At 40.2% G+C, this 18,743-nt stretch overlaps 1 protein-coding gene across 9 annotated transcripts in view; it reads left to right on the top strand.

The window, feature by feature from the left end:
* The window catches only part of ADGRV1 (adhesion G protein-coupled receptor V1), a 289,328-nt gene that overhangs the window by 249,338 nt on the left and 21,247 nt on the right, over positions 1–18,743 (top strand). Inside the window, exon 88 of one of the 9 annotated variants that reach the window (XM_066988537.1) lies at positions 1,570–1,716. The exons of the other annotated variants lie outside the window; for them this stretch is intronic. Coding sequence (XP_066844638.1) covers positions 1,570–1,641 — 72 coding nt within the window. The 3' untranslated portion in view covers positions 1,642–1,716. Of the gene's footprint in view, positions 1–1,569; positions 1,717–18,743 lie in introns of those variants that run through there. 9 annotated transcript variants of the gene reach the window in all.

Here is an 18,743-nt window from a genome sequence, read left to right as displayed (position 1 = left end):
TTCTGTGTAACTGCCAGAAGATATGTTATATTGCTCTGCCTTACGTAACCTGAAATGTTTTATTCAAGTAAGGGCACAAAGCCTAGGAATTATTGTTAGTTTAATTATTGTTGCAAGGCACTAACTCCTGTGATGAGAGCAAGCAGTGAAATGGGATGTTGAAAACCAGTTGTGTAAAACTTGAGTCCCGCAAGGTCTGCAGGGGATTTATTGCACCTGGTAGTTCAGTACGATAGGAGGTAACATAGAAAACACAGATAAAAAAGCATGCATAGAATAACGTTTAGGTCATGACTGATAATAGAGATGCACCTGTGCATGACTCTGAAGTTAGGATTTTGTTTAAATCCAGATAAAACTGAGGTGGTATACTTGCTTTTTCTCAATCTGTGTGAAGTTTTTCAGTTGGTTTTATTTAATGCTCTTCATGTAGTTTTGTTTCCATCCACGCACTTTAACATTTTCAAAAGGACCCCTGGCGGCAGGGGCATTTCTCATCTTTCATGGCTTTATCCCCCGTTGCATCTCCGTCCTCAGATAGGGCGAAGCTGGGAAACACACGTTCAGCAGCTTTTTTTGAGGAGCTAGGAAATGAAGGATTAAGACACCCTCCGTCTCACCAACTTGCCTTATGTTGTTAGCATTGCTGCGTGGCGCCGTGCACGGGGCACAGCCTTAGACTCGAGGCCGTGGCCGTGCCAGGCTGCCCTGCTGCCCTTCTGCCTGCAAGGCTTTAAATCCCCACCATCTCCTGGACTCCCGGTAGGCTGCCATGCTTTGGCAGGAATTAAACACGTAGCGGCCGTGTTTGCTATATGCCGATTAACCCCTCGGTAACGTTGTTTAGGAAACTTGCACTCCTGTAGTCTCTTCTGTCTCTGATTGCCCTGACAAAAGATGGGGGTGTCTGGAGAGTGGCTGTAGATGGCAGCTGGCCCGCAGGGTATGCTGCACCATCTCCACAAGTACATTACTATTCAAATTACACCAATATTTATCCTTTACATCAGAAGGAGCAACACATGACATTCTTTTCCTAGCGCCAGAGGATCGGCAAAGCCTCAAATATAAAAGTATTTCCTCTATTGAAAGGATGTGCTAAAATTTCAAATGTCTTATCTCTTCCTGGCTAATATTTTACGTTAAAACCTGTGCATTTGCAGCTCTAACTCAGATAGTAGTCAATAAAAAACTTTTCCTTGGAGGACTTTACACTTCACATTTTAAAGACATTTTCTTATGCTCTGCTGGAGATATTAGGCAGGAAATGTAATGGGACAGTATCCTCTACCTTTCATTACTAGATATTAGAAATTACTTTTTAATGTGTGAATTTATCAAATATTTAAAAGGAAAATATAATTACTTAGTATTGGGTGCCCTAAGAAGAATAAAAGATAGTTGAGTAGATTTTTCAGTGCTACCATTTTTTATTTGTCTGTTTTAATAGCAAATGTTTTCGGTGCTTTGTAAATCTTTACAATAATATGTGTTTAAAAAACATTTCCTGAAACACCACCACTGTATAAACAACCTCACCACATACATATTGTTCTCCTGTTTTAAAAGTTGCAGTTATCTAACCAGGAAACAGAAGAGCCAACTGGTGATTCAGGTGACCAGACATTCAGCACGAGTTAAAAGAACGGTGAAGCATCAGGGCGAACAGTCTGCAAATAACACCCAACGTCTGCGAGCTGTGCTGTTATTCAGATAAGCAGATATACTGATTTGTGTTAATAAAATAAAGGGTCATCACACAGGCTGTTTCTGTAGGAGAGAAGTACGCATTACACACACTTCTTGTAGCAAATACAGCTTTTTCAGGTCGTGCTCCCCTGAGAGGAGCCATCAGGGCGGTCTTGGGGGGCAAGCACGCAGTGGTGGAAGCTCCTCCTGGCCTGCAGACAGACACATTTGTCTTGGTGTGACAGTGTCATCCAAGTCCCTGACCTCAGCCTGTTTGGGGATGAGAGAGGGGTGTGAAAAGGGGCTTAGGTGTGGATGGCACGTTACGAAAGTGATTTCCTGTGGAACTTGCTGTCTCTCCACACGTGCTGTTCGCGCGTCATTCACACGCGCTGCGCCTTCATCAGCTCTCAGGCAGTGGTTGTTAAATCTGGGACGAGGTCTTCTGCCTCCAAAGGCTGCTTTACCGTCTATTAGTGGGCATTCCTGCTACGCGTGTGCCCCGCTTCAGTCTGAAAGCAGTTCAGCATTCGTTAAAAGCTTTTCCCAACAGGAAAGAGAACATGAAATAGTTTACCAGGAGCAGAGCCCTGCTTCCCTGCTGCTCAGGAGTTACAGACCCTGAGCAGAGCAGAGCACGACCCATTAAATGTGTTTGATATCCAGATGGATCCAGCTCAGGAGACTGCAAAGGCACTGTATATTATCCAATTTAGTTGTTTAGCCGCATGACAAACATTTCCTCGGAAATGCACTTGATAGAAAAATCATCTCCTAAGGACAGATTGTTTCCAAGCACTTCCTGTGGGAAATGGTTTCCATCAGAGAGGAGTTTACAGTACAAGCTATTCATGTGCATGCAGAGGAGGGACAGTCCTTTCCCTGTATCTTCAAGAATAAACATGCAAAGTGCTGTTTAGGGGTACAATATCTGATTTACATCGTCACAGAGTAAACAGTCACCCAGCAAATAAATACAGCTAAAGCCCTTCTGTTCACCAAGGCCAAGATGAAAGTTTAAAAGGTATCTTAAAACTTTTTCATCCAATGTTCTTAAAGTAGGAAATCCCAAAACACATTTAGAAAAGTGTAAAAGGAAAAGGCTAAGGAGCATGTTTAGGATATCTGATGCTTGGAGTTCCTCTATGGCATGATCCTGATTATCCCACCCAGGCAGCATCCGTGTCACAGAAGCACACCCTGTCCTCTCCTGTGAAAGACTTGGGCTCCCGACCCTTTCAGCTGGAAGACGAGAAAGGAACATTTACCTTTTTACATATGACTGCCTGAATGGATTTATTCGCAAGCTGTTTGTTGGGGTCAGGAGTGAAGGAATAAGCTGCTGTGGCTCTCAAAAGGTTAGGATTTCACAAGCCATTTTGCACATGCTGTATTAATATAAAAGATAGCTCTGTTTTTCATGAGATTTGTGGGGTGTTTCTGGTTTCTGTAGCTGAGGTCATCAGCGGCATATTTACCGTTCAGTCGAGGCTGATCCAAAGTTCAGGGAGGTGGGAGGATCCCTTCCCCTCGTTTGCAGAGGCTGGGGTTAGGCTTTAGGTCTGTGCCGAGGCTTCTCCCCTGAGCTGAATCCTTTTATCTGAACCCTTTCTCATTATGATCTTGATTATTATTCAGTTATATTTCCAACAAACTTCACTGGACACCCTGACCCTCTATCCTGTAATTTAGAATATATGCACACTGCAACCTGCAAAGTGTTAGGTACTCCCAAGCTACCTCTGTTGTGGCTTCTTGTACCTTGTACTAGTCCTTACCACACCCTACTCCCAGTAAAAAAAATAACTAAATTTTTAAAATAAAAAGTAATTGTGAACCAAAACCTTGCTTTTAAGAAATGGTGAAATGTTACATGTCAACAGTAGCAAAAGTCCATTTTTCAGGGATCTTAAGTCAAGAGAAAAGCAAATCAAGCCTGGGAGGTATTCCATTATTCAAATAGACCTTATGTGGTTGTTTTGGCTGACAGAGATATGAATAAAATATCTTTTCCCATTGCGTATTTGAACACACTAGTTCAACATGACTGCATTACTGACTGTTATATATAAAATAAGTGTTTCCAAGAAACCCTGAAAATATCTGGAAGTAGCAGTTGATTGATGATTTTCTAAACTGGGCAAAATGGCTGACTTTTCTAAAAGTAAAAATTTTGAAGGTCAACTAATTAGTAGTGGGGTACAGTAAAAGAAAAATATTCAAAAGTTCAGATATAAAAGTTTAAGAAAACCTCGGTACTTTTAACAAGAAACGTGGACATACAGAAGTCTGCTGAACAGGTGCACACCTTAACCTGACCTTGACTGGAGGAGATACAATTCACCAAACTTCATTTAGAATAGCAGACGCAAACTGGAATGTGAATAGGAGCTGATTCAGTAGCAAAGAGATAAAATATCGAATTTTTAGATACGGTAGCAAACAACATGAACATTGGTTTCTAGAGCAACCAAAAATAATTGTGGCAAGAGACATGCCAGAGGTTTTAGAGGCCAAAACAAAGTAAAAACATTATACTGAGAGAAAAAGAACAGAGATTTAAAGTTTTAAACATGCAATATTATTTTATTTATTTTTTTAAAAAAGAACAAAAATATGCAGTTCTTAAGCTCATGCTGGCGCCAATTGCAAATAAAGGAGTCTTTTTCCTAGGGTACGCTATCTATCTGGTGATACTGAGAGAGCCACAGCTATAAATATTTTAACTTCCTGTTCCTTGTGGCATCTTCCTCGCCATGAGTCAACGATGGACTACATGATGCTGTTTGTAGCAGTTCCAATGATCTAAGCAGTGCAAAAACAAACAAAATCAAGTACTGGATAGACCTGAGTAAACGTGGTGGGCCGCAAAAGGCTTCCTCAAGATTATGCAAATATGAGACTGTGATTCCACAGTTTAGATAAGCCCAATAGAAGACTAGGAAATTGTCGCAGTATTGCCAGAATAAGATGAATTTCAAGCAGAATATCAAGAACAGAGCTTGTTCACATACAAATAGTACAAGCAATACTGTCAGATGAGTGCATAATTCAAACACAATTAAACAATTCATACACTACCCAGGAAAAAATAAATAAGACTAAATACACAGCCTAAACAGGCATTGCATTTTGACATCTGTGGAATAAAGTAGACTACATGCTGTTTCTGCAGACTTGGATTTTCTTCCAGACACACTGTACCTGGAAGGAAAGAAGATAATGTAACAAGGACAGTTCACTGGTTCAGTACATGAACAAAAAGACAGAAAAGTTATTTTTCTTAAGTCAAAAACCTAGCAAGTTTGGCTGGTGTTGAGCAACATTGTAGATATGTGCATTTATTTTAAACCGAACAGTAAAAGGAACTAATATAAAGTAGATAAATAGAGAAAGCTTTTCAGTTTTTGAGACTTGTCACCTTTTGACATCAGCACCTAAACTTTTGGGATGTAATCCTCATTGGGCAATAGCATTGCTATGATTTATACTAGCAGTCCAAACTTACAAAGCCACCTGAGTGCCTTGATTATTCCAAGAATCAGGACAATGCAGTATTTAAATTTATATCTCCTTCTCCACATGTTGAGTTCCTCCTTAAAGAATTTTCTGTGCTCCTAGTTACCAACCTACGCATACTCTAATGCATAAGTACCATAATTTTACTTATGAAATAAGTTACTATAAATACTACAAAATTACTTATGAAATTATTGTAAAATATTCCCTTTATGTATTCAAGTCCTTAGGTGATAGACCCAGATATCAGTTTGTAGCTGAAGGCAAAACAAAGCAAAAAAGTGTGCAATTTCAGATAAACAAAGGAAGCATTGTTATGTTAGGACTAAATACCTGACAGGATAAACTGATGTCAGAAGAGTGAGATAGTAAGTAGATCTGTGTTCATGATGATAAAAATATATAGAATAATACATAATAAAATTGTAAAAATTAGTGAAGGAGTCTGAAATATACTTTGACTTAACTGGATTTTTAAGCAGTCCCAAGAAACATTTAGAGTATTTCAATCACTTGCCTACTAAGAATATGGAAAAAAAATAATGTAATATATATATATATTAAACAAAAGTAGACATTAAATAACATTTTAGGTCTTCCAGCATCTACTGAACTCCTTCAGCAGTTCTTGAAGAACTTTAACTTATGTTTCAGGCAAAATCTTTGAATATGCCATTCAGTTTTTGGGACAGAAGATGACAAAGCATTTTTTACCATTCTAGAAAGTTAGTAAGGATTATGTAGTTGGCAATGACAAATAAGAAATGTCATTTACATTACTATATTCAGTGGAAGTTTATCCACTCAAAAGGACAAGGGATCAGGTACATTCTTTTCATCTTCCAGCACTGTCAGTAAGAGTTGACTTCTCTGACTACCGAGAATGCAATAGCAACCAATTTAATTTGGTATCTGTAAAAAGTACCACCTTTTCATTTTATATTGCTGCTGATTGCTTTGTGTCACCATAACTAGCATTTTTTCAATAACTCAGCTGAAAGAAGTATCTCATTATAGTCATAATGTAGAATAGTCTGTATTTTGCCTTTACATCCAACCTTCTAAATTCTGTAGTATTATTTAAGACTAATTGATAGAGCAGTGCCAGCTCATAGCATTCAGAATTCAAGAATGTGACTTCTGTGCTTTGAAAATAATGAATTTCTTTATAATTGGCTCAAATACTCAGTCTCTCTCTCTCTCTCTCTCTCTCTCTTTTTTTTTTCTTTTTTTTTTTTTTTGGCACTGTTTTTCACAGGCAAAGCCTGCTTCATGCACTGGCAGAGTTTCAGAAGGTGAAAGGCAGCAAACAGTAGGGCAGTGACACTCTGGGGACCACTTAGAGAAGTTGCAAGACCCAGATCCATGAGGCTGAAAGGGATTAATCCGGAAGTGCTGAAGGAGCTAGCAGTTTAATTGTTTAATTTTTGAAGAATCATGGCAATTGAGGATATGACTGATGGCAAGGAAAACAATAATATTGCTCCCAAATTTTAGAAAGGCAGACTGTAGCTTCAGGAAATTTGTGGCCGACAGTAACTAGGGGACATGACAAATGTCAGAACTGATGTAGAGGCAACTTCATAAATTTGAGAGAAAACCTCACAACGCTCAGTGAAGAGACACAGTTGTACACCTAAAAGAGAATAGCCCCATGCATGTGTTCAGCCTTGGCAGTATGAGTGTTGGTCTTGCTGAAGTGGGAGTGTGCCATGATGAGCATGGGGCAGCAGTGTACTCCTCTTGTAGATAAGGCAAACCACATTCTGGGCTGTTGTGGGAGAAGTTTGGCCAGTTGTTTGAGTGATTATCACTGTCTGCTCAGAGCTGATGAGGCCACACTTGATGAGGCCACACTTGGAACACTCTGTCCAGTTTTGGGGCCTCCAGTTCACAAGATAGGTGGAGGGTCCAAGGCAGAGCTACCACAGTGGTCAGAGGTTTGGGGCGCATGTCCTCTAAAGAGTGTTTGAGGGAGCTGGGCTTATTTAGATGAGGAGGGCACAAGTGGAAAATGTAATAGCAGTGTGCAAATATTTGAAAGGTAGTTAAAATGATGATGACATCATGCTCTAAGAATCACAGAATCATGAAATAACCCGAGTTGGAAAGGACCTACAAGGATCACTGAGTCCAACTCCTGGCTCCACACAGGACCACCCAAAAATCAAACCACATCTCTGAGAGCATTGTCCAAACACTTGAGCTCTGGCAGGCTCGGTGCCATGACCACTGCCCTGTGGAATATGTTCCAACTCCTGACCACCCTCTGGGTGCAGAACCTTTCCCTAACACCCAGCCTGACCCTCCCCTGTCCCAGCTCCATGCCGTCCCCTCGGGTCCTGTCGCTGTCCCCAGAGAGCAGAGCTCAGCGCCTGCCCCTCCGCTCCCCTCGCGAGGGAGCTGCAGGCCGCCATGAGGCCTCCCCTCGGCCTGCTCTGCTCTGGGCTGAACAAACCCAGGGACCTCAGCTGCTCCTCATACATCTTCCCCTCTAGACCCTTCACTACCATTGTAGCCCTCCTTTGGATGCTCTTTAGCAGTTTTATGTCCTTATATTGTCCAGAAGGATACTGAAAGAGTATCCAAAGCTTTGCTAAAATCAAAAATAAAATTAAAATAAATTAAATAGAAATAAAATAATGTCACATTTACTGGCTTCCCTTGGTCAGCTAGGTGGGTGACATTTATGTAAAATCAAATCAAGTTAGTTAAGGGGGACTTTTCCCCTCATGAACCCATGCTGGCTATGACCAATTCTGCTGCACTCTCTTTAAGTGCCAGGTGGTAAGAACAAGGGGCAATAGCCACAAGCCTGTGGCTTAGGAAGTTTGGATCAGATCTTAGGAAAGTACAGAACTGGAACTGTTGCCCAGAGAGTTTTTGGATCTCCAGTGCTGTTGAATTTTAAGACTCAGCTAGACAACACCATACTGAGCTGATCAGTGGACTGACCTTCTGAGTGGAGTACATGACTTCCAGAGGTCCCTTCCAGCTAACTTTTCTGTGATTCTGGTGACCTGACATGCAGGAAGCCTTATTCTCAAGCCCTTCATTGCAATAGACAGCAAGAGTGGTCACACACCACTGAGATCATGAGCTTTCAGAAAAGCATCAATGACTAATCAAGGACTAATGATAAATCCTTAAGAGCTTGAAATGTTGTAGACAGGAAAATTTTGCTAAAACATGAGCCATCTGTAGGAATTCCTGTGAAGCAGTGGATTCAATGTTTCTCATGTTTCAGCACTGCAGTGTGGTCTATATACACACATATCTTCATAACGAGTATCATTCTGATAAGAAGGGCAATCTGAAATCACTTTATGATTTGCACCCTTCACCCTTTATGAAGGGTGAAATAAATGCATGTAAAGTTTTAATAGCTTCTAGGAAAAGAACCAGACCCTTTTCCTCCACCCACACATTTCCCACACAAGAACACTTAATGTTGTACAAAGTCAATAGTTTATCGGAGACTGAGAAAGGTGATTTCTTTTTTAATTCATAATAAAGAAAGGGCAAACAAACAAACAAAAAAATCTTTTGTTATTTTATATACATCTTCAGTGGCCTCCAAGCAATTACTGTAGAAAGAGTGAATGGTGTTACTGCTTTACTCTTTCATAGCATCATTATTATTCAACATAATAATAATATGCAGTTTTAGTAACTAAGATTTAATTTTGAAATAACACTAAAATCAGTAAAGATTGACTTCAGTAACTTTTTCTGATGGACTAACGGCTGTGTACTGTCCTTCTTTGTATTTTAATTTTATCCTTGACATATAATACATTTTTAACAGGTGTTACTGTTGGAAATTGTTTAGATTTTTGGAATGCCATTAAGTTGATGTGTGTCAAAGGCATGTGAGTTAAAGGACCAACATCCAGCCTTTGTTTATAGTCTGATTTGTAGGACAGAACAGGAAGAGGTTTAAAGAAATGTATATAAGTGGGAAAATGAAAATCCAGTCATGTAAGCAATATGGTTCATACGGAATAATGCTCAAAGGGACTTTTGTCATGTGAATAAAAATGTTATTGCATGCTACTATGAGAGTGACTGAAGGCTCAGTGAAATTCCGAAGATTAAAGAAAATAGACCGCTTTAAAAGTTTTATCATCTAGTGAAATTCTCATCTATTGTGATGTTGTGGTTTAACCCGGCTGGCAGCTCAGCACTACACAACCGTTTGCTCACTGCCCCCTCCTCTTCCACCCCCACACAGTGGGATGGGGGAGAGAATCAGGAAAAAAAAAGTAAAAGCTTGTGGGTTGAGATAAAGACAGTTTAAAAGGCCAGAAAAGAAAGAGAAAGAATAATAATGATAATAGTAATACTAATAATATGTACAAAGCAAGTGATGTACAAGTGCCCACCACCCACTGACCAATGGCCATCCCATATCTAAGCAGTGGTCCCCTCCACCCCAGCCAGCCACTCCATATAGCTGTTGTGTGTTATGGGACATCCCTCTTGCCACTCGGGGTCAGCTCTCCTGGTCCTGTCCCCTCCCAGCTCCTGCTGCACCCCCAGCCTGCCCGCTGGCAGGACAGAGCGAGAAGCTGGAAAGTCCTTGGCTTAGCGTAAGCACTGCTCTGCAACCAGTCAAACAGCAGTGTGTTATCAACATTATTCTCATCCTGAATCCAAAACATAGCACCCTACCAGCTACTAGGAGGAAAATTAGCTCTATCCTAGATGAAACCAGGACATGTGAGCACGATAAATTTAAAATCGTCTTGAAAACATCAGTGAGACCAACCCTTGGCAGCTTTTTCTTATAGCCATTTTATTTATTTATTTATTTATTTATTTTTCTTCTAGCAATCTACATTCAGATAAGCTGCAAATGCTTATTTGCCAGTGAGGACAAAGCAGTCTCTTAGTGCAGCTGGTAATGTTTTTGCCAGCATAGGAAATAATGAACTAGAAGTTGTCCAGACTAGGATAGAGTCAGCCTAAAAGAAATCGTTTAAAGGATACTTTTTAGAAGCACTTTCTTTTAAAGAAGTATTGTTGTGGGCTCTAACAGGTTATACTGGACTAAAGGGAAGGCAGTTTGCCAGAAGAAACAACGGGGCTTTGGAACAATGACAAGATATGAAAGATACAGTTTGCTTTTCCCTCAAAAGTGTTTTGGAATAGAGTAAGCATGGAATCCCTGAAAAAATGAAGCTGGAAGAGACTTGTAGACATCAGCAAAATCCTCTGTGCCACAGCACAGGTTCAGTTACATCATATACTCAATACTTTTTGATTTTGTCAAGTAGAGTTTTGTTAATTAGATTTTAATATTACAGTTAAAGATTAGATACATAAAAATAAGGTAAAGCTTAGATTGGATTTAGTGAAGTTAGGCATACTATCCAGTACTAGTCCAAGCCATTATCTACTAGTCCAGACAAATGAAATGCAATATATCTGTTGAACTTTAAGTATTTGATACAGTAGCACAACAGAATTGGAGAATTAAACATAAAGGGAAAAATATGGGGAAAAATAGTAGTAATAATGTATCTTGATAGTAATATGCATTCCAGTTTTCATTATGACTGTAGCAGAAATAAATGGTAGTACAGCTTCTTCATTAGACAAATTCACAAATTCACGATTCAGAGAACTGAATGCACAATTAAATGGATAATTTTTAATCTGTGGAATGAAATAACCTTTTTTTTTTTTTTTTTGTGGCCTGACAACAATAAGTGCAAAATTATACACCAAAGACACTTATTGTGAATGAATTTCTGCTATAAGCTGATTAGTCATATATAATTGAGAAATGAAAGTTGAGGTGTTGTGTTACTGCAGAACGATTGCAAATCACCAGCATGATGCAGCCTTGAAAGATGCAAATGCGATGCTAATTTTGTACCCAACAAAGATATTAATGCTATCGTAGAAGGTACTGGTGACATTCTTATTGGGAATCCTGTGCACAGTTCTGAGCCCGTTGGTCAAAGAGATGAATTCCCTATATGATATGAGCATTAAAAGAATATTAGTGGTGATTGGGGATTTGAAAATCCTATTTCAGGAGCTTGAGAGTATTTTACATGTCAGCAGTTCATCTGTGCCATGTGCACACTTAGCTGGATGCTGTCCTGCAGCTGTGGAAAAACACTCGTGTCGTGTTGCACAGAAAATAACACATCCCGTCTCTCAGGAGGCATTTTTTAGGGATTTCAGTCCTTTTTCAGAGTTGGTCCTCACTCAGAACCACTTTTTGAGTTCCAACACTGCTCTGCCAGTTCTGATTTGTAGGGGCAAGCAGTTAAATATCTAACATGCTCAGAAGCACTGCACGTGGCTGCAATCTCACAGCACTAAATTCTTTGAGATTTTCAGTATTTTCTTCCATTAACAGAGGGATCATGGATTTACAGAACGCGTTATCTGTACTGTCGTGCATTTGGTCTACAGTCAGTTTGTCTGAAGGTTTTTAAGTGCAATGTTGCCAACGTTTTCTCTTCATACTGGATTTTTGTGATGGATTTTTTTTTTTTTCTGCAAAGGGGAATGTGTCAACAGTTCAATGTGAGATCTGAATATAACCACTTAGGAACAACTCTCTCAGGAAGCTTTCTGATGCATGTGAGGACTGCAAATCATTTGTGTCTGGAAAGAGTTGAGCAACTGTGGAGCTGGAGTTAACCACAGTTGGATGAAAATTGCTAAATTATGTTTTCTTTATTTTGAGAAAAATGTCAAGTGTTGCTCTTTTGCCTTTGCCTTGACAAAGGTCAATTGGATTTAAAAAAGCACCAAATCAACTCAAACTGTCAGCTTAGTATTTGTTTAAATCTTTAGATGTGTTGTTTTGCTTTTACAAGAGAGTCATGGAAAGTTTTAGTGACTGAGATATAATAGATCCTAAGTTGCAAAATGGGTAACCCCACTGATAATTTTTCTTTGTTCTTTGTACTTTTTCTTTCTTCTTAAAGCAGAGTGAGTAGAAGGCTTTGTTTTGACAGGGGCATCCCCTGTATGTGCTTGCGTGCATAGGCATGCATGCAAACAAAACCCATGATCTGCTGGAGTGCACTTTGTCCAAATGAAGAGACTTCCTAATGTTGTGGCTGGGCTTCAGAAAATGTGTAATGGGAAAACAGGCTGAAAATAGTAAGACTTAGCCTGAAATACGCTCAGCTACTCGCATACCCACCAGAGGATTTTGAAAGTTCAGGGTGTCTTACGCCCCAGCACCTCTAGTATTAATAATCTGAGTTCCAGGAAACAGAAAATTGGCATTTTAATAGGCAAAGTGATGCCTTTCTGAATGGAGTGGAGCCAGCAGCTGGTGCAGGACCTTCTCATTATTAACTTTTGAAAGACAGTAGAAAAACAGTGATTCTCACTGTGAGGACTGGCTGTCCTGCAAAGCTTTGTTATTTTCACACTAGCTTTTGTGTAACCACCTGCAATCAGCCAAATAGGCCAAACTATGTGACAGAAATTTTTTCTTCATAAAGGAAGATGTATGCTTATTGGCCTGTTTTCAATTCTGTCGTTGCATTTTCATCAGTGACCAAAAAAGCATCAGTCAGTCCCCACCTCTAGGCACCTCAATTAGTACACTGGTTTCCGAAGACGTTTTATGTGGTCAGGAGAAAAAGAAGTGTGAATCCAGAGGATGCTTCACTGTGAGGTTCCTGCTTTCTGATTTTCAGTTAGTAGAATGTTTCAGTCTTTAGACTCATTATCTCTTAATGTCTTATTAAATAGAAATGCTTCTGTGTTTTAAACAAGAATATGTATTTTTAAATGATCTAGACATTGCATACATTGAGAGCGGAAAGTCTGCTAGCACCAATTCTAATATTTCTTTGCCTCTCTCAGAATCTTTTATAATTTTTTCCTTAAAAATGGAAATCTCAGAAAGACAAACAAATCATCTGTATCCACATTTCCACAGGGGTTTTGCTTTACAAATAAACAGATTGTAGATGGCTGTCAGGTAGAATACAGGATAGGATGTAGTGAGGCAGTAAGAGACATGATGAGATCTTGGACCAGCTGTAGTTTTTCTTAGGAATCAGTGCAGAAAGAGTCTGGAGAGTAATTTATCTCAGATCACATGATTCACATGTGAATCTTCTTTTATTTTCCCAGTCCCTTGAAAAAAAAGTGTAGCTGTCCTACTTTCCTCTAGGACATATGAAAACTAAGTGAGAAATTATCTTTAAGGTATGCCTTATAAACTTATTTTAGAAATAAGTAAGCTAACAAAAATTTCAATAGTTTTGCCTCTTAGAAAATATATTAGTAGAAAAAAAAAAGAAAACAAACCTCATCCCATTTATTTTGAACAAGCTTGTAGGAAGACTTGAGAAAAGCAGTATTTTCACTAATGTATCATATCATAAGCTTATTTATTGGAAAGAAATTTCAAAACAATCACAAATAGTCATGTTCTGCTTGTGGAGATTATCATGATAAGATACGTGGATTTAATATCTGAAAAACTGAGAATAAATTATTTTTTAATGACTCTCACCTTTTTGTAGTTCGTATGGCCTGTAAGTAGTCATGCTCTCTACAGCAGCATGAGATATCACCAGCCTGTCAGTCTCCAGAATACCTTCCTGAGATGGATATTATCATCTCTGTTTTATAGATGGCTGGGATGAGAGCCATGGGAAGATAAATGACTAGTGTAGGGCCAGCATGCTTGCTAATTTGGGAAGCAAATTTAATGGCTCTTACGTTTCGGGTTCTCAGTTTATTAAACCACATTACTACCAATCTCAGCCTGTATTGCCACCAGTACTTTATTTTCGAAGTGGGTTCTATTTTAGAAATGGCAGCCCAAGACAGGACTACTAGTTCATTAATTCTCTGTAACAGTAGAGAACAGAAGGAGCTATGGAATGAAAGATTTCAACATGATTTAAATAGGGATCCTCCTCTTCCTGGAAACATCTCTTTTCATTTTGCTTCAGGTTGCCCCCCTCCTCTCCATTGGCAATGAGCATTAACACACACTGTTAGTCATTTTACGGACATGGCTTGGCTCAGCTTGTGTAAGAAAGATTTGTAAAAGATAAAATGCCAAGCATGGACTGGAAGGAAATCATGCAATACTTAATACTAAATGATGTCTATCTTGCCTGCCTGAAAATTTCCCCTTGTGCAGTACCAATACAAACAAGGCAGAAGTAAAACTAAAAAAAAAAATAAAAAATCCCAGAATTATAGTTACATACAAATGTAACTTACACTGTGCACTACAGCTTTTCCAAAAATGTGTTTGTATGGGAGAGGAGTTAAAGTGTTTTTTGTTGTTGTTGATTTTTTTTTTTTTTAATAAAAAAGGGGAATCTGTCCTCATTGGTCATCACAAAGACTTTGTGTATGAGGATAGAAGAGTCTTGCAGGGTGGTTTTCAGCAGTGTTTTGTAGGATGTTTGTCCTGTCCCACTCAGTAACGTCACACCAGTGCTGTTGAGCAGAGTGTATCAGAAGTTAATTTCATAGGCCTGTGCCTTCACTGCTGTCTTCATTGCTACCCACTGCTGACCTAAGGCAGTCAACAGCGCAAAAATAATCCCAGAAGAAAGCAGGGAATGAGGTTGTGGTGTCCTCTCCTCCTGAGTCGTGGGACTAGACTCATGTCATGTTTTATGGGATCCTTTCATTAACAAACTGAATCAAATCCTGATTTCAGTGACCTAATGAGAACAGAGAGGAATGTAGTCATCTCACTGAAAGTGAAACCTTTCTTTCAGCACATCCCACAAATACTGAAAAAGGTGTAAAGACTTACTTATTTTCTTTCCAAAAATGTTAGTGCCTCCTTAAAGTGTGAGTACCACATTTTTGGGCTGCCGTTCGAAATACATCTCCACTGTACATGCGGTGCAACGCAGATAATCCTAAACAGACATAAAGCACATCTTCGTCGGAGCCAAGAGCAATAAACCCATGTCAACAAGGATGCAGAGCCAGGGCATGCAGTGCTGAGGGAAAGGCTCCTCAGCCTGGGCTCAGCACCGCACGCAGATGCGCTGCTCCCCTGCATCCCTGCTCCTCGGCACGGGAGGTGCCGTGATTAAGGTTTGGTTAGTTGGATGCTTTGGTGAGTGCTTGGTTGCACAAAATACTGGTAAAAGTCCAACAGGTTGGACTACAATGACCACAACAGCCATGAAGCCTTAAAGCCCACCCAGCGCCACCCCCTGCCATGGGCAGGGACCCCTCCCCCCAGCCCAGGCTGCCCCCAGCCCCATCCAGCCTGGCCTTGGGCACTGCCAGGGATGGGGCAGCCCCAGCTCCTCTGGGCAGCCTGGGCCTGGGCCTCACCGCCCTCTGAGGGACAAATTTCTTCCTCACATCTAATCTAAATCTCCCCTCTTTTAGTTGAAAGCCATTCCCCCTTGTCCTATCCCTACACCCCCTGACACAGAGTCCCTCCCCAGCTTTCCTGTCATTGCATACACTCACATCTGCAAAACGCAATAAATATGTCTATAGCATGTATTAATGATTTACTGACCCATTAGAAACCATGCACGAATAGCATCTTTGAGCAGATTCTACCAATTAGCTTAGAATTAATACTAATTAGTGATCTCACCTGATAAGCATCCACTTGGCTATTATAAAATGTCTTCCACTCATGACATCCTTGTATAGGCCAAAGTATTACTGACAATTTCATGGTTGGTTGGTTGGTTTTTTGTTTCTGTTTTGTTTTCAGCTAGCAACTTATCCTTTTTATGCTCCTAGTGGATTTTATTATAGCATTCTCCTTGCACACAGAACTTGAGGTGGTGTATGTGTGATACTCACACATAAGATGAAATCATAGACTCTGATTTATTTTCTGTTTCTTTCAGCAAAGTTTGGAAAGATTGCATCTATCATTACTTTTTTTCATTCTCCTGCTAGATTCCTTCCCAAATTAAGAAACTCAGTTTATCATCTATTCATTCCATTTCTGTAGTAAAAGGAAAAATATAACTAAAGTATAACACAATAATTCATATTGGTAAATGTAGTTTTCACTGTATGTTTATATTCTTTATTGGAGAAAGAAAATTATCATCTTTGCCGTAAATTTTACATCTATTAACGTGATACTGCACTACACGTGAAGTGTAACCGAAGTCTTTGAGTTACCTAAGGCCTGAGATGGAAGTTCATCTTTACATTAAAACTTGCCGTACTCGCTGATGGTGCTCAAAGAGCAATCGTGCTGATAGGAGATGTTGTGCCTGTGCCTCACTTACCTGTATTAAAGTACATCAATGGCTATATGTAAATGCAATGCGATGCATATTTCTGATACCCAGAAAATGTATATTATGTCTTAGACAACAGAGAAATGAACTTAAAACCGAAAACAAACCAAAACAAACCAAAACAAAAAGTACACAAAGACACCCCCCCCACCCAAAAAACCAAACATACAAACAAAAAACCACTGCCAACTTACGAGCACTTTTTAGCTTCCAAATGCTTCTAACCCAAGACGTGAGCGGTAGCGAGGCAGAAGCCAGGAGTGCAGCTAGGAGAGGTTAGGGTTTCCTCATGAGTGTGCTTGGAGGAAGTGGCTCGGCCAGTTTAGCCATGCCGTTATATTGCATTTAGGTGGATTTTTTGGAGTGAGCCTGCGGCACACACCACCGTCCCCGTGGGGTGCAGACGCCCTGCTGGATGCAGATGCGGGGACACAAAGCATCCGGAATGTCACTGTCCGACTGCCCTCGCTGGAGCAGTGCGGTGAGTGTTGTGCTGTGGGTTTTGACATCCATTACCTTGTGGGAAGTGCCACGCCAGGCAACGAGACTCCCGGTACTTGCCTGCACAGCTGGGTTTGATAGGCTTTATGTTTGAGCAGTTCAACACGAAATTGCTTTGAAATCCACCTGCCTGGTAAGGTTTCCCTAACAGAGATGTGCCTTACTGCAGAGTTTCATGCCGGTTCCCTCGGGAGATTGCTTTTGCCTCTCGCCAGGCTTTCCACTGCTTGCCTATCTGCCCATCTTCTCTGCTGACTTCCACAAGGGGCCAAAATGCAGCCATAAACACCTCGGCGTATGCAGCCCGGAGGTGAGGGCATGGTCAGGTCAGTGTTCCTGGTCCTGCCAAGCCCTCTGGGCTGCCAGGGCTCACCGCAGCTGCGGGCACTAGGGAGGAAAAATCAGTGAAAGGCAACTTCCAGTCATGAGCTCTCTTCCTCAGTGACCACGCAGATCTGTTCCTCTTGCTGAGAGTTGGCAGCTCATATTTGCTTTGCGTTGGACTTTGCTGTACAGCCAAGACAGCTTTGTCAAACACTTTGGGTGGTTTTGCAATGAGAAAACACGATACTGCAGAGCCAGCAGTTATTGCCATACAAGGGTGCTGGAAAGAAGAGGCAGTGATCTGCAGCCCTCACACAAAGAGTGAGACCTCAAAAGGACATATAGGAAAATCCAATCTTAAAAAAAAAAACAAACATCCGAGAGTCTTTTTTTTTTTTTTTTTTTTGGAGAATATGTGAAAGTCCATCCTTCAACAGCTCCTATCACTTTTTCCTCTTAGGAGGTACTCCGCAGATAGCAGGTCACAGAGCAGATCACATCCAAATTTTTCTGTTTCGTGCTGCAAACATATCTTAGGTCACTTCTGGCATTAATCCATTACAGAGAATTTCCAAAAGGGAAAGTAACTTCTTGTTTTCCAAGTACAAACAGAAAAAAATAAAAATAAAAAAATTTGTTTTGTGACTTAGCCTGTCTGCTTCTGACAATGGATAGAGCTTCATTCGCACTAAATTCAATAAAGATAGCAAGGCACTGATTGCTTTGTTTTGAGATATATATGTATATATATCCTTTGCTATTACATTGGTATGCTTTAACTTAGGCTTTTTATAAGCAGAATCATAGAGAAATAGCTAAAATTACAAGGCCATTATTCTACCCAGTGTTCTTATCTCAGAAGGAGAATGGTCCCTGTTTAGAGCTTGCCAGTGGAATTGCCTCAATGTTCATTTCATCCTCTTTCCTGTTTCTGTAAATTTCACACTTTTTGTTCATGGTTTATTAGTGGTATTCCTGACTGAGTGTGCTAATGCTGCTATTTAGCAAGCCCAATACAAATTTTTGCACCAAAGACTTTTCCATTAAAAAAACAAAAATTGCAACCTGACAGCAGAAAACGTAAGAGTGACCAGACCTTAAAATAACTCAAACCAAAAGTTTCTAATATGAGACTGATATCATATCTATATTTAACGAGTTGTTTTTTTTGATTTTCCTTTGAGTAGCACTCCCTCTGAAAAAAGCTGTCATTAACTCTTGAGGTTCTTGTTTTTCACTCTGAGCTTTCTGCACATACGGGGGGCAAGGCGGGGCGGGGGGGGGGGGGGAGGAAAATCAACTCATTATCTGAAGGCAGGAAGTAAATGATTTCAGTGGCAGTGCCAAATATATCATTATACCTCCACCTACTCTCATTCACCTACTTGTCAGATATGGAAGAATGTCTAGTCCCTGCCCTCTTTTTTTGCCCACGTTTCCCTTTCTTTGAGGAGCATT

This window comes from Anser cygnoides, chromosome Z (genome assembly GCF_040182565.1).
Source record: "Anser cygnoides isolate HZ-2024a breed goose chromosome Z, Taihu_goose_T2T_genome, whole genome shotgun sequence".
Taxonomy (NCBI): Eukaryota; Metazoa; Chordata; class Aves; order Anseriformes; family Anatidae; genus Anser; species Anser cygnoides.
This window is presented reverse-complemented; position numbering and strand designations above follow the sequence as displayed.